Source organism: Bombus vancouverensis, chromosome 10 (assembly GCF_051014615.1).
Source record: "Bombus vancouverensis nearcticus chromosome 10, iyBomVanc1_principal, whole genome shotgun sequence".
NCBI lineage: Eukaryota > Metazoa > Arthropoda > Insecta > Hymenoptera > Apidae > Bombus > Bombus vancouverensis.
Genome location: NC_134920.1, coordinates 13,177,730 through 13,203,519, shown reverse-complemented (window position 1 = coordinate 13,203,519; position 25,790 = coordinate 13,177,730). Strand labels below are relative to the sequence as shown.

The 25,790-nt window shown below is 40.0% G+C and overlaps 2 protein-coding genes across 3 annotated transcripts in view; one reads left to right on the top strand and one right to left on the bottom strand.

Annotated features, from left to right (window-relative positions):
• LOC117163809 (neural-cadherin-like) overlaps window positions 1–25,790 on the bottom strand; it is a 247,211-nt gene that overhangs the window by 14,350 nt on the left and 207,071 nt on the right. For both annotated transcript variants that reach the window (XM_076622301.1, XM_033346543.2), the window contains 5 exons: window positions 5,572–5,715; window positions 4,088–4,203; window positions 2,573–2,737; window positions 1,181–1,318; window positions 435–621 (listed from right to left, as the gene is read on the bottom strand). In XM_076622301.1, coding sequence (XP_076478416.1) covers window positions 435–621; window positions 1,181–1,318; window positions 2,573–2,737; window positions 4,088–4,203; window positions 5,572–5,715 — 750 coding nt within the window. The remainder of the gene's footprint in view (window positions 1–434; window positions 622–1,180; window positions 1,319–2,572; window positions 2,738–4,087; window positions 4,204–5,571; window positions 5,716–25,790) is intronic.
• LOC117164189 (uncharacterized) lies at window positions 13,815–15,404 on the top strand. The gene has a single exon (XM_076622180.1). It carries the CDS (start codon window positions 13,815–13,817, stop codon window positions 15,402–15,404), a length of 1,590 nt encoding a protein of 529 aa, XP_076478295.1.

Genomic DNA, 25,790 nt, shown 5'->3' with positions numbered 1-25,790 from the left:
CTGATCTTAATCGTTTGTATAGAAAAAGCAATGTAAATGATAAAATCTTTAACTGTAAAAAACTAAAATACTAAAATACTTATGTACTATTCTTTCTTTTTTTTTCTAGATAAATACACGTCTTACGTATGATGCTTTCTGTATTTATTTCATTTTTGTTTACAAACAATGTATTTTTATTAATACATACCACTGAGCTGTCAATTAACAATAATCGTTTTCACACAAACCTTAAATTGATACTTAAAGATGTCCATCTGTTCTAGATTGCCAATCTAGATTATTAAACGTTATTTGAATATAAATCGTATCTGTCCATTCTCATATTTTCAACAATGTATCATGAATAAATCATATATTGCAAAGACTATGTTAACACATCGTGAAAGAAAAAGCAATATTTCCTTCATAGCGAAAATGTAATCTAACTTTACCTGCCGTTCCGTTTTCCGTGACGTTCCCGAAATAAATGCCTTGTGGGAACGTAGGTGCATTGTCGTTGATGTCCTTCAGGTTCACTTGAACGTCAGCATATCCAACCAAACCTTCTCCGCCTTCATCTTGAGCAAATACAGTGAATCGCCACTGCGGTCTTCCATTTGGTTGATCCCTGTCCAGTGGCTGTGGAGTAACACCGAGATTACGACCCTAAGTAACTTAGGATGCGAGGCAAATTTAATAAAAGAAGCTTCGCTGAAACTTCTGAGCGATTTTTTCCTCTACGATACTTCTTGACGACAAAACGTACTTTCGACCGGGACTACGAATTAAATACACGATTTTATCGTCGAAAATTTAATTTCTTTCTTTCGCTGCTGCATTGTATCAGTTTTAAATAAACTTAAACCGTAACTTTTGAACGAATTAAATAACTTTTGTATAAAAGCAGCAAGAGGTGATTTGAAGTAGAAGTTTCAAGGTACTTAGAGAGGTGTTTTAATGGATTTATGAGCTTACGTAGAAATATTTAATTTGGCACGTGGAGTTTGTGGCGAGCATTCTCCTGTTTCGATAATTTTTTGGCATCCAAGTATTAAAATCGTTAATAAATAAAAAATTAATAAAGACAGAAAGTATTTGTTGTTAGCGATAAAAGAATCAGTAATCGAGAATCGAAGTTTTTACATACACTAATCTTTACGCTGATTCGTGTTAATTAAATTTGGCAAATGGAACGAACCTTTAGAACGTAAATTTCTCCGCTGGTGCGGTTGATATCGAATTTGCTATTCGCTGGATTATCAGGATCGATACCCTGACCAGTTAAAAAGTAGACGATATTCTGTGGCCTATCCTTATCCCCATCAGTGGCTGTGACCTGTGTCAAAAATTCATTATCGATAAATACATTGTTTCAGCAATTTATTATTATAATTACCAGGTCGTTCTGCAAGCGATATCGTACTTGTACACATATGTAACTTGAAAATATTCCAAAAATTTAAGTCTAATAATTTTACAGTCTTTTTTAACGAACATTTTTATAATTCTTCTCTTTATTATTCTTCAATTCCTCTGGTAGGAATTAGTTAACGTTTTGGATATCAAATATTTGTTATTCGTTGCCACATTCAGGCCTGCCATTGTGTTAAATTTCTTATTCTGTCAATCAAAATATACGAAACCCCGAAATATATGAAAACTGTATGAAATCAATTAAAATTTCGTTCGTGGAATAGAGTGGATAATTTCCACTCATATTATTTTAAATACTTTTATTTTAAATACTTTTGGCTGGATTTGACATAAATATGTATACTTAAACGACAAGTTTAATAAAAATGTCACATTCGCTTTTGTTTCCTATTAATTCATCTCGTGATACGTAGGTAATATAATATATACGACGAAAAATTTATACGCCATTGATCGTGATCTGTAGATTTCGTGTTTTGCGTTATATTCTATGCATTATGTCCTATACTCTATGCTGCATATTTTACATTTCGTATTATGTATTCCATATTCTACAATCCATACTTTATGTCCCATATACCTTGTTTTATTCGGGATTTTACGTTTTGAATTCTATATTAGCCCGTAGATACAACGTGCTGCTGTCCAAATACTATAATTTTCCTTTATCCAGAAGTTCGTGATAAAGGACATACAGGGAAGCCATAACGATAGCCTGGTCGTAATTGGATAAAATAAGGATCGAATTCACGTCGAACGATTTAACGAATCAATTCCATCAATTTTCCAGCTAGCAATTTTCCAGTATAACATCATTCTCTTACTATTATTCTATTTCTTTACCTGGGATTTAGGACGATCACGTTTGACCGAATTATACGTAAAGGCAATTGAAATATACGCAGCTTAGAAAGAGAAGGATTTATCGACTAGCTAGACGATTTAATTACGTTGGCGATTTCTGAAGATAAGAATTTGTCACGGCTCCTTTTTAAATTAAACTATCGTATATTCGGTAACGAATATCGAAGAATTCGTTGTAATATTTATCACTTGTGTCAGTTCTCCGACCCTCAAAGTATAAGATTCAACTATAAAGTGAGTACGAATCGCTTGGTAAATTATGCACCAATTTCAGAATAGATGGAATAATTACCCCGAGGACGCGTTTAGGCAAAGTCCTGTCATCTTCCTCTGTGATCTGCGTTTTGTAAGTCGGGCGCTCGAAGACAGGCGGATTATCGTTTACATCCTTCACGTGTATCACGACCGTCGTGTAATTTTCTTTCAAGTTATCAGACGCGGTCAGGCGAAGCTCGTACTGTAAGATTAAAGCAGAACAAGTGGATAACAGCGTTTGCAGCTGACTCGAGTTACTGCACCGACAGCGGTCTCTTTCTGGGAATAATGGAAATGCAACTTTCGAGCAACAATTTACGGATCGTAAAAAAAATAAGCAGTTTATTGTAGAAACAACGGAGGAAATAAATTGTCGATAAAATTTCGGATGAATTCGACGAAACATACGTTTGACAGCGAAACTTATCTCTTGGTTACATTTTATAGATCAGAAACCAGCGGCACGCGAGAAGCTCGGTACGGGAAGTTCTGATAAAAAAGTTTATAAAGATCGAGCGCTGCTGTCTATTTAATGGACCAAAAAAAAGTTCATAAAAACGAGATTACTTTTTTTTTAATGGAAGTTATAAAAACAGTGGACTGATGAAACCGTTTTTAAAGCATGAAAGTCTTTTTTGCAGCAATACGTAGAATGGACGAACGAAGTTGAACAACCTTACGCTTTAATGAAACAAGGCAAAAAGTAAAAGATTAATCAAGTAAATTGGTGCTTTAATCCTCGCGAGAGACCATTCCCTTTTCTAATTTTCTAACATAAATTCGACGTAAAATTGAATATTAAGAATATAAAATATTTCATAATCGCGATAAAATATCAGATAGAACGTGAACATCGTGTACCTTGATTAATAAAACGAATTCATTTTACCAAATAATACGTACGACAAAGAACGATAAATCGTACGGAACAGCGATAAAATTATTTAAAATATTTCTAAACTATCGAATAACGTGCGATCTCGTGTAATTTTTTATTCTTCTGTATTCCTAATAATTCATACGACCGATTGACTCGATTAGAAGTAATGGAAGGAAGAAAATTAGAGGAGAAACGAAAACGATAAAAGTGGAATGCGAAAAGTTCGGAATTCATGAAGAACCGTCCAAAACGAAGCGAATGTTTTGACGACGCGACCCGCGCCAGGGTATGGGAATTTGATTAAAACGAAGCGCAGAGTGATCTGATTTCTCAGCAAAATTTACGATAATGTCATAGCTACGATACGTCGGAGCACATGAAACGAAAGACTTATTAAAGCAATGACAAATGAGCGGATAGGAAACGTGCAATAACCGCGGAACTTTTCGCACTATTTCACGGTTTTTATTGGACCGCGAGTGATAAAACGCGATGCTTGGGACACGGTTAAAAGGATTAAACAGGGACGTATCGAAGGCTTTCTCGCTCCTCTTTCTCTCTGTTTTATCTATTTCTCTGTGTTTTTGTTGCTTCCTTGTTCTATTCTTCTGTATTTTTCTCCACCGCTGTCAGTGTCTTTCCTTTTCGTTCGTGATACCATGATGTACTAACCCTTTTCCTCGTTTCGTAATCTAATGCACCTGCGACGTAAATGGCGCCAGTCATATTCTTCACGGCGAATGCACCGCCTATGTTACCGCTCGTAATCTCATATCGAATACGCGAGGCTGTAAAATGCAGAGAAAGATCCTTTCAGATGAAATTCCTTAGGAGATTGCGATGACTCCGTTACCTGTCGCTCTGTCGTTCGTGTGTCGTTTACAAAACGATCGGTGTACGCCAGAGGGAAACGTCTTAGATTCTTCTGCTTATCAACTCGCTGAACGAACAACGAGTTTATATTCGAGAAACGATATATATTCTATCATCGAACAATATAGTAGCACAACTACGAAATAAAATATTTCATTTGTCTTGCAACGAACTTACGATTCTAACAGCGAGATTTATTAAAATGGTCATTCTTTAAATTTTCACTGGGAAAATTTCCCCAGGGACCGTATTCGATCATAAGTAGCGTCAACGTCAATTTCCCTCTGACATCCTTTCTCATTTACGGGGAAAAAAGGAAAAGAAGACTGTATCCTTAAGCAGGTTCTATTAGAAGGTAATAAATCCATACGTCTAAGTTCTTAATCGAGGTCTATCGGATAAATATGTTTCGTGACTTTGCTTCAACCATCTGGTATTTAAAGTTTTGTAAGCAGTTTACGTGCCTTTGGATCCGAGTGGCGAAGAGGCAGATGGATTTTAGCGAAACTTGTTAGCCAGGTTAAGGATACAGAACTTCGAGACGAAGTATAAAATCATTATCAGGAATAAAGGGAAGACATACGACGCGAACTTCATCGGTACTCCGTCAGAGCTGATACCTTCGATAAGCGAAGATACTTTTTCTCATTGTTTGGTAGACGATGACATTTCCATTTATTAGAAAATACGATACTAGATGTGTAGTTTAATATATGTTGAGTTGATTAGCATGACATGGATATTTTTATACAAATCGGGACGTTTACGGATTATAATTTTATGAAAACTATGTACGAAATATTATTACTTTAATATACAGAATCGCATCTTACCTTCATACGCGAAATATCAATTTGCAATTTACAATATCGTTGCTTTATAAAATTTTTTCATGGAGAAATAGAAAGAAAACAAACTGTAGCTGTTTTCATACAGTGGTATTTATCTTTACCACGATGCAACAGCGTTGTTTTGTCACTAGAAAAGTAAAGCAAACGTTCCAGAATATTTTTTCCGTTCTATCTCTTTTACCACGAAAACAATCTTCCCTTCAAAAAACTTTCGAAAACTTACAAAACCAGCGGTACAAACGATCAACTAATTAAATATCGACATGGCAAACGTCTCGATCACTTTCCTTTCTTAAAAACCTTTATTCCTGATACCTAGCGTTCAGACGAAACGATTACACGCCTCAGCATCCGTTTCTTTTTACGAGCTACAAGCTTTAGAAGTTCATCAAAGTGAAAAATGATCGCGCATTTGCATATATGTTCACTTACACTCGTCGTGATCTTTGGCGGTGACAGTGAGAACCGTGTGTTGTATATCCTCATTTTCGTCTACTTCAGCCTCGTAGAGGCCTTTGTCGAAGTAAGGCGGATTGTCGTTCTTGTCAGCTATTCCAATACGAATGAATTTCGTCACTGAAACAGACAAAAGGCAGGAAGACACGTTTAGGTTTCGTTCCATTCTCGCTACGATACGAAAGTCAGTGAATATGGGTTGCAAAGTAATCCCTCTGAAAGATTCAAAAGCCTGTTCTCGTATTTCCTTATGATATGTCTCTTCAAGATGCAAATTCGTTTCCATCCAGATTTTCCTAAGACTCGTCATATCATTTACGAAGGCTTATATATACTTGCCGATAAAAAACTAGCGAACAGTCTGTGCATCGAGTGGAAAGTTTATTTTGTTCGCTGGATAAAATCGCATATACATACGTAGAATAACATGACATCTACTTTGAAAATTCGCAAGTAATTTCCATGTATATTGCGTGCATATTCGTGGTGCTCTTTGCCTCAGGAGTTCTCCATTTTTATACCGCTTTTTATGTTTGCGTTCCAAGTAATAAGGATGGTGGTCTATTATTTTTCTTAAGAGATGTTACGTCGTTAATTTTGTTTTTAACTAAGTAAATATGTCACGTATTTCTGCAGTTGTTACGTTTTACGTTCCAGATTTGCATACATTCACGCACGCACACATGTACTTTTTCTCCCTCTCGGATGACATTTACGTATATTAGGTCAGTTCTTTCCAACAATCAAACTTTCATTTTACGCAAAAATCGGAAAAAATTCATTTCTGCGACTAATGCTTGATTCTTCTCATTTCACGTCATTCATTCTGTTCGTTTCACGTAAATATTTAAATATTATATTGCACGAAGAATACGTTTCTGTCGCATAGAGTAATTTTGAAGTATGTTTCAAGTTGTACGATCGTTGTTGTTTTTGTAATAGTTACGATTTCTACGATCTTTTATATTTTTAAGCAAATAGAAACGTAAAAATGATATATCTACCATCAAGAACGAAAGAAACATCCTGTCAACGCGTTGCAGGCACGCTAATATTAAAAAATAATGTTAATCGATTGTGCCAAACGAGCGGTAAGTTGGTGGAAGATCACACGCGTTTTGGATTTGTTACTAATTCCAAAATTCAATTTCGCGGAACAAGTAATTCATCTCTGTAACGTTTAGCGCAGATAGTAGGTCAACGAAACGCATACATCAGACTGAAATTTCCTACTTGTCGATTTTCATTCGGGTACGAACAAGATTGCGTGGCGTTCTCGACTTGTTCCCAGAGCTTGATATTTCACGGTTAATTTATGCAGATAATTTAATGGAAAATTCATGTTCGGTAATTTATTAGCTTCCGTTGCGGATCGGAGATTTGAGAAACCAGGTATCGATCTTCACGATAAAATAGTTAAACGAAGACAGAAGTTCATTACGAAAGCAGCGACGGGTACTGATTTATCACGAAATCGCAGAATATGATCAGTGAAGCTGATTTTTTTTTTTTTTATTTTTATTCATTTTACTAACCTCTCTAAAATTAAGGTAGGAGAGGAAAATCTCCGATTAAATGCTACTAAATGGTAACTTTGTTTCGTTAATTATTACTCGATTTTATACTTAAATGTTCAGTTCATAATATAATTAGGTATATAAAAAGTTGCAGTAAATTAATGACGTTAAGAAAGAACGTTTTCGTAATAAATTGCTGTATTGTCATCGTATCGTCATTGTATAGAAATTCAAACTTTTCTCAACAGACATCATTAACAGCTCCAAAACACGCTCGTTAAAATTCCTTGCTGCCCGTACAAATTGTACAAATTAACTACTGCAACCATTCGCAGACTTTTCTAAATACAGGCACCTAATACATCGCGAGAAACAACGTTTTCACAACAGTTTGAAAAAAAAGCATGTTTTACGAAAATAGCATGTTTCACGAAAATGATGGTCGAAGAAGTTTAATTTTCATGATTAACAGCACATCGACAGGATCACCGTTATTCGAGAACGAAACAAATTCGAGCGTATTCCAGCGTTGATTTTCACCGAGCTAGAATTCAGAGTGTAACTGGCTGCCATCAGCGAAACGATGTATCCGAAATACATATCTCATATCTGCGCGCCACTAATAGGCGGATTATTAAGATGAATTCTCGCGTCAATTTGCTGAACGCCCTGGATGCAGCATCGCTCCAGGCAATTTGCCTCCGCCTATCTTTGAGAGTTTAACTTCCCTCGATTCTCTTTCCCCGACAAATACCCGTCTGATTAAGTCAATTAGCGCGCCACACCATACCGAAATCGTGCTTCTGTCTTCCTGTCATTCGTGACTGGAAATCCTAAATTCCATTTGCGATTAATCCCGCTAGAAAAACTATTCGCCTCGACCGAGTGAATTTCGCGCGAACCGATATCGTTTTTTCAGGATTTTCACAGCCGATTAGATGGCATTGGATAGATAAGACAGTGCAACGAGAGGAGTCGCCTTTTGCGGAAACCAGACTGACAAGGATTGGAATCTCTTTGAGAAAACGCTGTCTTTGTTGCGACGAAGATTCGCGCGATTCTTCGTTCGTGGAATTTGTGGTATCGTGCGAGCGTATGGAGGATGGGACAGGAGTTTGTGATTGGTATGTTGGCTTTGGAACTTCGTAAAGGAAGTCTCATAAACGAATTGCTTACGACGATCGAATTAAAAATAATTTATCACTTTCTTGTTAAGAAGACAGAAGCACAACTTATTTTACGAAACTACGACTTGAATATATTTCTACTCTATTTATGTATACTAGCACGTATACATAGTTTGGACACTAATTTCGTACGGTAAAGATGCTTGAGTTTTATTAAATCATATTAACGAGGAATTAATCTTAAACTTATCGACTCGTAATGTATACACAATTATTGTGCAGATGATTATAGTTAGAGAAACGTAATAACAGAAACACAGAATAAAGATATAATTACACTCGAGGCGAAATAAAAAGAAAGCGAAATGAAGCATCGTTCGTCAAATGTAATCCACCATTGTCCTTTTATCTGTGTTTCACAAAAACAAACGCAATCTCTTAAAAAGCATCGCTACATCAGAATTAGGAAAAAAAAAAGAAAAGAAAAAGCAATATAAAATCCATTTCCACCGATAGGCAGCAATAACGTTAAAAAGACGAGAGGAACATCATTGTCAAACACGTTCCCAATTCTTCGTGCTTTCACCGATTTTTTCATATTATTCATAGCCTTTCATCTTTGTTGTCGTTTCATCAAATTAATTTCCGTCGTGAAGCGATGAAAAAATTGAGGTACACGGTATAACGTTTACACAGAATGAAGAACAGGCACTGAAGGAAGGCTGAGGAATTAATTATGCTGCGAGGCCCTTCCGCAGCGATTACTCTTTCCAGCAGGGTAAAACCACCCCGACTCGGCCGTAACAATTCGACGGTTTTCTTCTCTCGATTGATTCGTGACCCACTTTCGCTCGACCGTAATTCTTAATGCGCGGCTTTCCACGATTTATTGCTAACCAGAGGCGATGGGATGGCAGAGGAGCATCGAGAGGGTGGTGAAAAAAGAGGAGACGGATGCGGGTACGCCTGCAATATCCGGATTTCTCGGTCGAATTCGACCGAGTATTTCATGCGAGAGGAAGATAGCGATTGTTGATCGATGTGCTCGTATGTTCATGAAAATGTAGTTTCAAAATGTGGTCGAATTGGTTGTAGAATTATGCCAATGTGCAAAGGGAGACTCGTAAACGGATATTACATTATTGGAAACAGCTACGCTCTTCTTTTCTCACGCTGTTTCATTTTATAGCCTTGGTTTATTTTTTAGTTGGAGCGAAAACTTCGAAATAAAATGCGATAGCGATCTAAAAATAAAAGTACTTCTATAAAATGAAGATTAAATGTCAATTTTGTAGCAATGGCTACAATGAATGATAGAATGATATTCTCTACGAGTGACGCATACGACGCTGTCAAAATTTATTTCAATTTTCATACAGCTAATATTTAATTAGAGGTGCCATCCTTTTCGTTTTATTTTCCACGTTACTTTAGGAAACAGTATCACAGTCGGTTTAGTGTTAAACGTGCAATTAGAGTTTACTGTAGTACATCGGTACATTCCGCTTTAGTTGCACTGTGCGATCTGTTTAATGACGTGAAGTAAAAAGTGTATGTACTATTCTAGGAAACGAGGTAACCTGAGATCGAATTGCGAACGAGGAAAAGTAAACTTTCACGCGGTAAACTAATTTCTTTTCCGAAACTTTTTCTTAGACGTATTTTTAAAGAATATTTGTTAGAATAATTCATACGCGTTATTCGATACATATCCAATGAATTAAAAAATTCTTTCCGAATATGTCTAAACAGAAAAAATGAAGTTTTGTCAAGTATTAATATTAGAAATACATTTTTTATTTCAAGTTATCGCGAAGCAATTTTATATTTATATCAACGATATAAATACGAGAGGAAAATCGTTTACGAATTTATGAAATGCATTTACTATCTTCCAAAGGATATTAGAGCGCCGCTGCGCCGTGTGGGAAGCCAGATTATTATAATTTACCTAACAAGTATGGTAATAAGTAACATTTACCTAGGTATCTAGTAATTAAACATCAAAAGAGCGTAATGACCGGATACCTCATATATCCAACACTAGCCACAAACAATATTAAACCAGTGCACGGTGGTCTATGTATAGATTATTATATCTATACGAATACCACGGAACCATGGTAATAAGTAATACTTATGTGTATATCTAAGCGTTTAGTAATTATAAATCAAATGGTTATAGCAACTACATTTCTCGAATGCGTTACACAAGTGATATAATATTAAAACGGATGTATTAAAATTTATGTTGTTATACCATCGCTGATATTTGTTTTATGCGTTTAGGCAAATAATACAGTAGCTATTTTTAAACTTTTGTAGATATTTTATATAATACTAAATTGTCGTAATTCGTATTATTACGATCTATGCAGTAAGGAAGAAAAATAAATAATGCAACTATGTTTCATAATGCAACAGGCTATAGTTTCGTGTTAAACTTACTATTTTATAATCAAAATTTCATAAAAAACATTTTTGGAGAGACGTTCCATTTTTCTTGTATTTCATAAAAGCATCGATTTTCTAAAATATTCATTTTATTTTATTTATCGCATTCTTCCAATATTTCATAGAAAAATTTATGACCGAATTTTTCGCATATATGACGCTAAAGTTTCATGATATTTTCAATATGTCCACTGCAGATCCTTGTACTAAATATTAATAAATAACGTTCACGGAAGACTTATTGCGAAACTCTACGTTTCTCTCTTGGTACTCTGCCAAAATTTCGTGATTTCTAATTTTTCGGACATATTCGAGTACCGTTACAAAAATGTATCTATGTCGATACATTTAGAACATTGTAGATAATTTAGTAGTTCTTCTATCGATTCATGATACTCTAAATCGTCCTATACAGTAGGTTTTGATAATCAGCATAACAGTTAGAAACATATGTATGTATTTAAGTAAATTTATAAAAATCAGCGAAACGTATCTTCGCGTAAATAAAATTTGAAACAGGCTCGTGCCGTTTGAATTCGCTGCATATAGTAACGATCAATAGTAACATGGACAGATAACAATTTCGTTGGAGCATCTAATAATAAAAAGTCAAAAGAGCTTAATGACCCAAACAATTCAACAGAAAGGGCTGATGGAATCGCGACTCTTCTGATCGTGAATTGTGATTCGCAGTAAATATGCCGGATGCAGCGGTAAAATAAATTCGCCTCTCGCACGGCGCGTGCAATTTAAAATTTACGAGGGACAGACGTTGGCGGGGAACGCGTTAACTTTTAACGGTACGGCAATCCATACGGTGGATAACTAAATGGCCAACGTGCTACGTGACTATCTATCCGCGGCAGTGAGTGTTTGGATAGACGTACAAGCTCTCGTGAAATTTATTTGCGATTTAAAATGACTGATTCGCGAAATGTTAACAAGGACAATAAATCTTCGCTTAATCGACCGATGTTCTCAATTTCTTTGTTAAAATTTCATTGAAAAGGAGTATATGTATGTATAAATATCGCAAGTTTTACACAGTTGTTTAGTGATCTTCAAATAATATTCTGTATATCATATCTCTTCTATGTATCGAATCAAATTTCTCAAAATCAAATATAATATTCTATATATCATGTGTCAGGTAATAAACAAGCTTTTTAAAAGTTATCGTTTAGCGATGTAAATTTTAGTAAATTGAAATAAGAAATATAATAGATTTAGATAGAATGGCAAAGAAAATCATATGCAAGATATGCGTATACCTTTTATTGCATTTATTTAACAAATGATTTATTTGTAGAATATTTTTTAGTTCTGACGACATGATCGATTCCTGCCAATAGGTATGCGTAAGTTATATCTTTTCGTTGGAATAATCTCTAGCATTTTATGTGCGTTATCATTTTCGTTTGCGTTATCGCTCACTTCGCTAAAAGACTGGTAATAAATTATCGATTCAATTGATTCGTTTTATATATTTGAAAGTATCGACAAAGGTAGTATTTGATTTATTTCAAATTTATTTATTTTTTTAATTTGGATGAAATAATATTTTTTATATTATTCGTTTCATTATCGAATTGTTGATCTGTAATATTAGTCGGAATTGATTCGAAATTTCTTTATTTAAATTCTACAAGCGATCGATTACATATTGGGTTTGAAAAGGTTGATTCAAATTCAAATTCTTTGTGATAAAAAAAATATGGAACTCTGGCTTTTGTGAAATTTTTCTCTTGCTTCACGCTCTGCTGACTACACTAGCATGAATTTTAAGATAAACACTATACGAAACCGCAAATTCATCTTTACTATTTGTTCAGTAAATATCGCGAACATATTTTAGTTGGTTATTTTAGTTTTTAAACTTTCAGTTTACCCTTTTAGACGAAAAAGATAAAAAATGAAATTACGTAGTCATTGTTACGCCGCCTAAAACATCTGCACGCCAGCCCGCGCGACCGGACAACAACCGACCTGCGTAACGTCACTTCGACCCTCAATAAACCTAAGGGCCCACCATAACTTTCACTTTCCTGTATTGTTTCGCCATGTGTCGTCAATCTGTTTATCCTGAAGAATGTCTTAAGCCTAAAAGTATGTTCGACGCACATCTGGTTTTTTAGAGAGGTCCTTGGGTTTATTAGTCGCACTTAAAACACGGAGAAAGCGGGTATGCGCCCATGAGGAAAATCTGAATAGCCCTGTAATAAAACAAGCTAGATTTTCTCACGCACACAGTCATCTATCCACCACGATGGTAGGAGACTCCCTACTCATCCCTTCGAGCAGTAATGCAGGTCATGACCAATCGACACCTCGGTTCGTTACCCTCACTTTTCCTAACGAAATTGGGAACAACGAATCCGCGTTCTTTAGGCACAGGGGCACACCCACACCGAACTTTTCTTCCGTATGAAAAAAGGAGCGACAATCAGTCTAAAACCTAACGTCTAACGCGGCAGTCTACACATAGCGCGAGAGTCGCATACTTCACGCAAATCTTTTGTCGGTTCTCGGTGTTGTCGAACATACATCTTCTCTCCTAAATATATTATAGTGCTAAGTCCATTAATACATTAATTTCCATTATAAGAGCCCTGCTCTAGCGTGCATATCTATCGCATCTTCGTGCGACAAGTTGTTGACTATTTGTTTCTCTACGTCAGTGTAATCTAAGTGTTGGAAATATATAATTTATAATTCTGTGAATCACAGTGTTATACAAACTCAATCACCCCTATTATCTCAACGGAAATCAGGGGATCGATCAATTCGTGGTGTCGATTGTTATAATCGTAACGGGGATTTACGACCCCCGTTGACGTCTCTCCTCGCGATTACGTCTCCCCGCGATTGGTCGAAATTACATGGTCCTTCGAGCCGGATTTCGTGTCGCCAAAAAGTGCACTGACCAGTGACTATACAGTGTCGCGTGAAATCCAAGTTCCAACCACTTAGTCAGCTGATCAAGGGAACCGCCATCGGAGAGAAGCACCTCCGTCGCTCAGCATCTACACGAACCCACGCCGCATCGTAACGATCATCAACCGAATCCCAGATCAACGTCCATTTGATCAAGGTAAGATCGTTCATATCATTAAAATAAAATATGGCCCAGGCTGAATCAATCAGCACGTTACGGCGTAGACGAGGCGCCCTAGCCCGTGGACTAGCAGCCATAAGACGCGAACTCGATGAATACGAAGCGTCCGGGAAGGCAAACAGACTCGTCCTAACATCTTGCCGCAGCTCGTTCGATGAACTTTGGAAGAGGATACTCGAGGTTCAATACGAGTTAGATGTGTTAGATGAGGGGGAAGATGCGCGTGTAGATTCGTTATCGCAAGAGCATCGGGAGCTTGACGTGCGGTTCCTAGGGCTCTTTGAGCAAATCTCAGCAACAACCCCGTCGACTACAAACATAGGTGAGACACGCCGGAAACCAGAGCCAACCACCGTTCCAGAGGTCCGCGTGCCCCAATTCGACGGCGCCCTCGAGAACTGGACCTATTTCTACGACACGTTCTCATCCATAGTGGACCGTAACGAAAGTTTGACGAATGTCCAAAAGTTCCAGCATCTACGCTCATCTATAACTGGACGGGCCGCACAGAGTATCCAGTCATTAGAACTCACAGAGGCCAACTATTCCATCGCGCTTGACACACTGAAGGACAAGTTCAATTGCCCCCTCCAAATCTGCATGCGCCATTGGAATTTGATGCGCAACTATCCGGAAATCAAAAAGGAAACCCCAGAAGCCCTAGAGGATTTGTTGGAAACCCTCAGCGTAAATCTAAAAGCGCTCGAACACCTAAAACAGCCCGTCACATCGAACATGGCGATGATCGAATTGATCGCGTCGAAATTGCCCTCGTCCAGCCTGCGTAAATGGCAACGCACACTGCCCCGCCAACAGGTGCCATCCTATCAGCATCTGATAGACTTTCTCAAAACACGGGCGAACGGGACTCAATTCCTCTCTAAAGAAAAGGAATCAAAAGGGTCAGCCCACAAACACCACCGTCAGCGGACCACCATACCGCATGGGCGAACCCTTGCTACAACCATCAGAACGGTGGTGTGTCCGACCTGCAACGGGCCTCACGAGATCAGACACTGCAAAGTCTTCAAGGCCAAATCAGCGACCAAACGTTTTCAGATCGTGAAGAAGGCATCGTTATGTATAAATTGCCTAGGCAGAGGACATTCGCTGATACAGTGTACATCGGGTTCGTGTCGTATCTGCGGTCACCCACATCATACTTATCTCCACCGCGAACAAACCCAGGTAGACTCACGGTCGTCGAGCGGTCGATCTTCGAGCGGTCGATCGTCGAGCGGGCGATCGGCAAGCGGTTGGTCGCCGAGCAGTCGGTCGTCGGACAGTCGCTCATCGAGCGGTCGGTCGTCGGGCAGTCGCGCACCGAGCGGTCGGTCGTCGGGCAGTCGCGCACCGAGCGGTCGGTCGTCGGGCAGTCGTTCGTCACACAAGCGAGCCCCCACCGGACAATCACCATCTGGATCTTCGAAGTCGCGGTCGTCCCACAAGTCGAGGCGAACATCCGACACTTCACGGAGACGGACATCTTCGTCTCCAAGAGGGACGAAAGAGCATGCCTCGTACGAGTCACACTCAGCCCGGATCCAGAACACCACCCCAACCTTCTCGTCCAAGTCCCAACCGGGGCACAACTGACTGTCTGAGACTACGACAGCAAGGGGGATCGGACTAGCAAACACATCTCCCCATACCCCTCTGCATCATGATCTGTTGGCCACAGCACAGATCAAGGTTTTGAACAAACAGGGACAACCAATCCGAGCCCGAGCCTTACTCGACACTGGGTCGAGCATGAACTTCATGACGGACAAGCTCGCGAATTCCCTCGGTATAAAACAAGGGAGATGTGCGATCCAGATCGGAGCCCTCGACAATTTGAGCACCACGGCAAAACGATACACCACGGCCACAATCACGTCGACGGACGGCAAGTATAAGAAAACTTTGAGATTTCTTATTATCCCCGCCATATCGACCTTCATACCAAGCGAGCCCATCGACCCCTCGAGTCTGGGATTACCCAGAAATATTCAACTAGCCGATCCACAATTCCATTGCCCAGCCCCGATCGATGTCTTACTTAGCACCGGATCAACATTTGCGTCGCTGTGCATCGGGCAGGTCAACCTGACGCAACCAGACGAACCTGAACTACGTCTACAAAAAACACGGTTCGGCTGGGTAATCGGGGGGAGTCCAGCGTCCCAAACCGCGATAAATACGTTCCACGCAACTACAACGGCTCTGCAAGAGGACCTCGCACGGTTTTGGGAGATCGACGAGGGACCGGCCACTACGCATCTTTCGGAATCTGAACGACTATGTGAAGAACATTTCCGAAACCATGTCCGACGAACCAAGGAAGGCAGATACATCGTTGCTCTACCATTCAACGAAAAGCTTTCCTCACTAGGGTCATCGAAGGCCGCTGCAATGAGCAGGCTCGCCTCTCTTCATCGTCGATTCCAACGCGACAAACAATATGAAACCGCGTACAGTGCTGTGATCCAAGAATATTTAGACTTGGGTCATATGACGAAGATCAACACGGATCACGCCACCGACCACGGATATTATTTACCACATCACGGCGTGATCAAGGAATCGAGCGACACCACCAAGCTCCGAGTTGTGTTCGACGGCTCAGCTTCAAGTACCACGGGAGTGTCTCTAAACGACGCCCTTCATACGGGCCCGAAATTACAGGAAGACCTGAGACACATCCTATTGAGATTCCGGTCATTTCAATATGTCCTTACCGGCGACATCGAAAAAATGTACCGTCAATTCATCCTACGTCCAGAAGATCGTCCTTATCAAAAGATTCTGTGGCGTGCCGACAACGGAGAGATCGAAACCTACCGACTCAACACCGTAACGTTCGGTCTATCCGCAGCCCCGTATCTGGCCATCCGGTGTCTCAAACAGCTGGCAGAAGACGAGGGACCTCGATTTCCGAGAGCAGCGCAGATCCTACGGCGAGACTTCTATGTCGACGATGCGTTGACCGGAGCCGATACGAAGGACGAAGCCTTATCAGTCAGGAATGATCTCACGAACTTACTTAAGCTAGCCGGTCTAAATATCCGCAAATGGGCATCAAACGATCTGGATCTGCTACGAGGGCTACCTGAGGAAGACACCAACCAGAAATTGCATCTCGGTGAGTCATCTACGTTAAAAACACTCGGCGTCTTTTGGGATTCAGCCGACGATGCCATACTATATTCAGTCAAGACGAACAGTGACACCTCCCGAGTCACAAAGCGAGCAATCAGCTCCGTCATCGCACAAATCTATGATCCATTAGGATTGCTCTCGCCGGTAATCGTTCGAGCAAAAATGATTATGCAAAAGGTCTGGACATTGAAGGTAGATTGGGACGAATCCCTTCCGACAGACGTACACACCGAATGGATCAAATACCACACCCAATTGCCGTTGTTAAATGCGGCAAGGTTCCCTCGGAAGACCATCATAGAATCCGCAACGAAAATTGAGCTACACGGATTCTGTGACGCTAGCGAAAGGGCATATGGGGCGTGCGTCTACGTGCGGACGACGGACCGAAAGAACAATATTTGGAATCGACTCCTCACGGCGCGGTCGAAGGTAGCGCCGCTCAAATCGCTCTCCATACCACGTCTCGAATTAAGCGGGGCACTTCTTCTGACGTCCTTGATTTCGTCAATCCGACAGGCCCTGACGACCAAGATATCGAGGATAGTATACTGGACTGACTCCACCATCGTGCTCCATTGGATCAGGTCTTCGCCGCACACCTTGAAGACATTTGTGGCGAATCGAGTCGCTGAGATACAAACCAAGACCAATATCTCCGACTGGCGTCATGTGCCTACCGACGATAATCCAGCGGATCTCATCTCCCGAGGCCAGACGCCCAAGGAATTCCTATGTCCGTCCATTTGGAAAAACGGGCCAAGGTGGCTCCTGCAAAGCGAAAACTATTGGCCAGTCTGGAATCCGACACCGGTAGTCGACCTCCCGGAGCAAAAGAAGACGATCTGTCTGAAGACGACTATTAACGATAACGCACTCCTCCATCGTTATTCGTCTTGGCCAAGACTAATAAGAATCGTCGCCCGGTGTCTTAGATGGAGACATAAGCAACACCGATCTGCCCATCTCACCACAGACGAACTGACTGCAGCGCACAACCGACTCATAAAAATCGTCCAATCCAGTCATTTCGCGCCTGAAATTCGGATCCTCCAGAAAAATCGAAGCGAGGACGTTGGAGGGAAACTACAGCCATTAAACCCCTTCCTCGACGAAGATGGGCTACTCCGGGTAGGAGGACGACTAGCCAACTCCGCCATACCCTTCAGCCAAAAACACCCGATCATCCTACCAAAGTCCCCGGTGACAGAGCTAATTATAGAGCAAGAGCACCGGAACAATCATCACACGGGGACACAAGCTACACTATACGCGGTGAGACTGCGCTATTGGCCAATCGACGGCCGTAGCCAGGTATGGCGCACTCTCAGAAGGTGCGTCCGCTGCTGCAGAGCCAACCCTCCACCAGTGGAATACTTGATGGGTGATTTGCCAGAGGCGCGTATTACCGAATCGCGGCCGTTCACGAACGTCGGAATCGACTACTGCGGCCCATTCTACATCAAGGAGAGGAGGGACCGCAACCGACGTAAAATCAAGACGTACGCCGCCATATTCGTCTGTCTGGCGACAAAGGCGGTCCACATAGAGTTAGTCAGCGACCTAACCACTGACGCCTTCTTGGCCGCGCTGCGCCGTTTCATCTCGCGGCGAGGATACTGCGCAACGATCCTCACCGACAACGGCACCAATTTCGTTGGGGCTAACCGGGAACTGCAAGAACTCCGGACGCTATTGCAGTCCGACGACCACCAGGATAGGGTACAGACTTTTCTCGCCGACCGACAAATACAATGGCGTTTTAATCCCCCGAACTCACCACATTTTGGCGGTCTATGGGAAGCCGCGGTTAAAGCGTTCAAACGCCATCTCATCCGCGTGGTCGGCACGGAACTCCTGACCTTTGAGCACCTCAACACCCTCGTGATAGAAATTGAGGCCATTCTCAATTCACGCCCACTGACTCCCATCTCATCCGATCCGAAAGATCCTCCTGTCCTCACTCCCGGACATTTTCTGATCGGTGACACACTAACCAGTTTACGGGAGCGTGATTTCAGGGCAATTCCATCAGGCCGGCTATCCACTTGGCAGCGCATTCACCAGATTAAGCAGCATTTCTGGAGCAGATGGTATCGAGAATACCTAAATGAGCTAACCCGCCGCAACAGATGGGACAAGGGCAAACATAGCATTCGTGAAGGCACCGTAGTACTCCTCAGGGAGGATAACGTGCCCTCTATGCAGTGGCCTTTGGGCCGCGTAATCAAGGTCCATCCAGGAGCCGACGGAATCATCCGGACCGCTACCGTGCAGACGGCAACAAGCATCCTGGACCGCGGTGTCAAAAGACTGGTCCCCTTACCCATCCACCCAGATCCAGACGAGGCCGAACGTCCACACGGAACGAAGGAGGTCACCAACGACACACCTGACTCCACAGCCAGAATTTGATCGGTGCCCTCTCAACGGGGGGAGGATGTTACGCCGCCTAAAACATCTGCACGCCAGCCCGCGCGACCGGACAACAACCGACCTGCGTAACGTCACTTCGACCCTCAATAAACCTAAGGGCCCACCATAACTTTCACTTTCCTGTATTGTTTCGCCATGTGTCGTCAATCTGTTTATCCTGAAGAATGTCTTAAGCCTAAAAGTATGTTCGACGCACATCTGGTTTTTTAGAGAGGTCCTTGGGTTTATTAGTCGCACTTAAAACACGGAGAAAGCGGGTATGCGCCCATGAGGAAAATCTGAATAGCCCTGTAATAAAACAAGCTAGATTTTCTCACGCACACAGTCATCTATCCACCACGATGGTAGGAGACTCCCTACTCATCCCTTCGAGCAGTAATGCAGGTCATGACCAATCGACACCTCGGTTCGTTACCCTCACTTTTCCTAACGAAATTGGGAACAACGAATCCGCGTTCTTTAGGCACAGGGGCACACCCACACCGAACTTTTCTTCCGTATGAAAAAAGGAGCGACAATCAGTCTAAAACCTAACGTCTAACGCGGCAGTCTACACATAGCGCGAGAGTCGCATACTTCACGCAAATCTTTTGTCGGTTCTCGGTGTTGTCGAACATACATCTTCTCTCCTAAATATATTATAGTGCTAAGTCCATTAATACATTAATTTCCATTATAAGAGCCCTGCTCTAGCGTGCATATCTATCGCATCTTCGTGCGACAAGTTGTTGACTATTTGTTTCTCTACGTCAGTGTAATCTAAGTGTTGGAAATATATAATTTATAATTCTGTGAATCACAGTGTTATACAAACTCAATCACCCCTATTATCTCAACGGAAATCAGGGGATCGATCAATTCGTGGTGTCGATTGTTATAATCGTAACGGGGATTTACGACCCCCGTTGACGTCTCTCCTCGCGATTACGTCTCCCCGCGATTGGTCGAAATTACAGTCATAAAGCTTTATCCTATTAATGAATGAAAAAGTTTATCTCAGACTTCCAACGAACAAATATTTTCCTCTTTGCACTTATTAGCAAACTAATAAGGAAAGAAGAATTTTAAGGTAAGAGGCTTCTTAAAATAAGAAAATTAATCTTAATAAAAGAGCTATTCTCTTATTTAAAAGAAATATTTCAAGTAAAATATATCAACGACCCGAGATATTACTAGTTTCTTAATATCGTGAAACAGGTACCTGACGTATACTTCGTGTACGAATGGTTTAAATTTGTCATTACTCTTCGATCGAACGCTCTTGTTTTGCAACGCTGTACCTCATCGGTATTCGAATGTGGTTGCAATCACTCGTCAGTGATCTGTAAACTGAGCGATCCTGCATTTAACAAATGCGATCGTTAACTATTACTATTCCTGTGAGACAACGACATATCCCTCTATAGAATTTACGCGCTCTTCGTTACGACATTTAGTCGCTTCTCTGATAACAAACTGAAATTTATTACAACACGTGCAGTCATAATTTACCGAATTACCGGAAAATCTGTCCACCTTAACGATTCGAATAAACAATCGTGGAATTTTTTTTGGAAAAAGAGTTCCACAAGGCAAAATGACGAATCGAGTGAATTACATGGAAAATTTTACTTGCTTTTATTTAGTACGAAGTACGTTCGAATTGATAATTATCACGATCGTTAAAAAGCTTTGCTTTTTTATGAGTCACGATAAATTTTTATTTTCGATAGTCTTCAAAAAGCTCGCTAATCGTTAGAAATTTCAAGATAATCGAAAGATTCAAAACGATCCGACGAGCATTTTTACACGTTTAACGTTTAATATTAAAATTTCACTGCTTAAGAAACGTCCGAGGTGGTGCAATATGTCGGTATACAGTTTAAACGATACAAAATTTAAAGCAATTGCAGCTACAGCTCGACCAAGCTGCGTAAAATCTTCCACAAGTATCGTTAACTGGACTCTGGAGTTTAAACTACCCAGAGCCAGAAGCAACTTTGCCTTTAATCTTCGATCCGACCGGATATCGAGAGTGACATTTAAATACATTCTGTTTTCATGAAATGAAACTTGATCAGAAACTAACAGAACTGCGCGAAACCTCGAGGGACGACGATTTCCCGTTTTTTTCGTTCACCATTTCCGTGGAAAGTCAGCTGCGTGGTCGTGCTACGGGGATCGTGCTACTTTTTGGAAAGTTTTCTGCATAAATCATAACGGGTTATTCAAATGTTCCGCGCGATAAACGCTTCGACGAAGCTTGATTTCCGTTGGCGCCCATTTGCAAATTCCATGCTAAACCCAGAGTCACTGTTATTCCAACGGAGAAGATTGGAATTTGCAATCGTGCGCTATTATCGTTGCGATATTGATTCCCGAAAGGAAGTTACGACGTTGTAAACATCTTCGAAATCGGGGCCGATGTGAAAATTGAAATCGAAGCGGGACGCGGGCTTGCATGCTGTAAAGCACAGGAATCATCTAATGTATATGGTATGTTCGTAGCTCACTCGATTTAGCACTCTTGTTTCTCTGCGAATAATTTTGTAAAAATGTTTTTCCGTTTGCGTGCTATCGGGTTTTTCGTGAAATTAATTCCTTTTCTATGACTTCACAGCTGTTCCACAATTTTGATGGACATTAGAGAATCGAGAAAATGAAATTTTCCATCTTCCATCGAAATATGAAGTGAGCATTTTCAAATATATTACAAGTGAACGCTCTTACGTATATTTTTAATTCATTTAAATTTAGTTCAATTCTTTTAATTTTAATCACGTAATAATTGAATTTCAAGATTGTAAAATAATTTACTATATTCGTAATACAAAATATCAATTTGTTTTATAATATGTCATAATACAATCTATTTATTTTTAATTATAGAGCTATCAGAGTATGTGTAAAAATACAAATTTTATTATTGATCGAATAATTGATCAGTCAAATTGACGACTATGATTTTGTTTGCAACAGTGATTCTTTTAAAAAATTACTATTCGAACGATTACAAGAATTACCATGCTACGGCAATACTATAAATGATATAAAAACATGTACACGAAGCCTATCAATTGCTAGGAATACAACAAAAAATAAAAAAAATGCCCAAATACGGGCAAAAATAAAATTTCAATATCGATAACGATCGACTGATCAAATTAAATCTCATAGCTATGATTTCACTTCCATTCGATTCAATGAAACAAAAATTCCACGATTACAATAGAATCAATTTTCTCTATCTTTCTCTATCCTTTTTTTTCTCTCTCTCTCTCTTTAAGTTCCATCGACGTTAATGGTCTCTCATACATAAAAGCATCGAAGCTGCTCGTCGCGACCGATGGCAATAAAGCTGGATGTCGTCTTGGCATGGCGCGAGTTTACAAATTTATCGGTGGACTTAAATCGTGGAAACGCGCTGCCTCGTCCCGTGTCGCCCATTAAATTCACGGAGGAACGACAGAACAAAAGTTTAACGAGTTCGAGAGGCCATCGGTTATCGGCCGATAGATCGAGGAGTTGCACAGGATGGTCGGGGGTTGTTTTCTCTGTAGCGTGACCAGCAATAGCTACACCCAATGACGCCACGCTGTGGACGTACAAAACGCGTTACTGGGCTACGGTGTAAGAAATCGATAAAGCCCCCAATCCCACTCGCCTTCTAACCCCTTTCCGACCACTTTCCAAGCTCCAACGGTCCGGAGAAGCTTATCCTTAACCGCGCCCTCCCTCGGATCACTCGATTGCTTTCGAAAATACTTGATTTCTGTTGCTTCGACTCGCTCTCGCCATCGTTCATTCAATACGAGGTCGAGGGAAATGTGTGCGTCGAGGAAATAAAGAACGGTGACGGGGCACGCTTACATAAAGGGTGAGCACTGAGCAATCGCTTAGAAACGATTTGCACGGAACCGAGGTTGGATCATGGCCAAGGGAACGATTAATGTAAATGATTAGGGTGGCCTCGGTTCAGGCTAATTTTAGTCACATACCACTCGACCAGCTATGAACGTTTGTAGTCTAATAATACCGACGATATTCATTGGAGTACCTTTGATATTGTACGAGATCACTGGAGATATTAGGCTTTCTATGTAATGTATTTTAGAAACGAGTAAAGAGGAAGAACGTACTGGTGTATATTAAACATTAAGCATAAAGTGCGAGATTTCGGATGTTCTCATAAATCATAAACCTATTGTTATTTTCTTCCGGATACATGACATTAAAATTGTCAAAAGTTTTCTGATACCATTTTTTAAAACTTCATGCAAGTTCTATACCTTCTCGTAGCGCATGCAAACAGGATTAATTTTAAAAATATAATTGCAAATAAACAGCACATATACGATATAAAAGTATAAATACAAACAAAAAAAAAAAAAGTAATTGTATATCGTTAAGAACGCGGGATAAATATCTGGAACTCAAAAACACAGATCTTGGATCTTCCACGTGAATTCTATACATGTTCTCACAGACGTGTTCAGGCTCTTCTCTGTTTCTCCGATCGTTTCCAACATTAGGAGAAAATCTTGGCCGTTGAATCGCATGTTGAATGTAAATCGTATAACGGGGAAGCAGGCGTGTTAAATCGTACGTGCGTGAATCCGTGTTGTAAATTCGAGATTGAAAATTTAAGGCACGGTTTAGAATTTAGGCGAACTTTCGATCGACACGAGAAGGGCCAGGGTTGAATGAAGACTAATGGATCTCATCGATCTTTCTTTCTTCCCTCCCTCTTGACTTTCCTACTCTTTTCCTTCCCGCTTCGCCACCTTTCGCGACAGACTTCTGAAAAGAACGAACTCGAAACCTGATTGCCGCGCTTTTCGCTTAATTGGAATTGTTTGCAACAATGATGTAATCGAGTATCCAATCGCGCGGAGATTGCTTGCAACGAAAGAAAGAGCAGAGAAGTTGGACGAGGTGCGAACGAATTTTTTTCGCTTGTCTTGTTAGCGTCGCTCCGGACGACGCGATTGCCCGTGAAGTTTCTCGCGTTTCACCGACCGGGAAATCATTTTCACGTTTCCCATTCGTCCGTACTCGGAAATAGAGATAAAAAAAAAAAAAAATGGGATGTTCAAAGCGTAAAAGTGGATGCACGATGATCCGACAGAACCGATATTGTATTAAGTTAACTCCGATAATTTGATGATGAACAAATCTACGCGATTTTTTACAATCTTTCGGCTAACTTGTTCGAGCGATTAAAAGATGATTAAAAGATTCTACATGAAGATTATAGGAAAAAGTTTGTTTCTATTTCTGTACGTTTCTATTATTATATCTTCCCCTGATATTTGCAAAATATAACAAATAAACCGTAAAATAGGTGAAAATAACGAATGAACGATAACTCGTTATTTCTTGATGATTTACTTTTGTTCGGTCTAGAATTAACCAAGTTAAAGTATACCTGTCAAATCTTCAAAATTGATTTTCTCGAAAACGAAATGAAGGAGTGCTGTATCAAACCTTTTTCTTACTTCTGCACGTAGAATCACTCCCTGCCCGGTTGTCGATTTCAACGATTTCCGCCCCACACTGTACATAATGACAAGAAAAAGAACTTTCCCACGTTCTAATATCTTGTAGCCGTCTACGGTTATTTAAAATTTCGATTTATAAATCCGCGAGGCGTCTATCGTTAACATTGAAAATATTCTAACGTAAAGAAATACCTACGGTATATAACCCAACTTATCCACATTTTCACGGAAGAGTTTTGACTTTTTAATCGCACGGTTTCAGTTTCCGAGAGCTGGTTCACATTGCTTTAAAGTTCATTCGAAGTGATACGTATTTAACGACCATTCCCTTTCATACGAATCAAGAAGAAATGTAGGTTGATTGTGTCCTTCAGTCTGCTTCTCAGAAAACTCGCATTCGTTATATTTTCCCCTAAGCTTGATGCAAGAGATACGTATAAGCTTTTATACCAATAACTATGTACTTAACGGTCGTTTGGAAATTTATAAAAAAATAGTAACGTAATTACTATGTTATATATTTAACGTACAATACGTTAGCAACCACTAATTTAATATATTTCAATTATTTGTTCAATTATAATTTCAAATAACTTCTCATAACGTTTAATTTATTTCTACGGCTAACGAGTTCAAAGTTTAGTTATATTTGTAGTAGGAACATTAATTATCTATATCTTCTATTACTACGACCGTACAGTAATTATTCATACGTCATAATGATTTGCAATTTAACGATATCTTTCATAAATCAATTACGATAATAGAATTTGTGCCTAATGGCACTATCATTAATAATACTGATGCATACTAATTTATAATATCCATTAGTGTAAACGTTCAATTACTACAATTATTATATTATTGTATTATTTAGCAAAATGTACTATTACGTCTAAATCTACAGTAGCTTTGTAAAAGTTTC

Coding starts and splice junctions, on each gene's coding strand:
- LOC117164189 (XM_076622180.1), top strand. CDS start 13,815: ATGGCCCAGGCTGAATCAATCAGCACGTTACGGCGTAGACGAGGCGCC.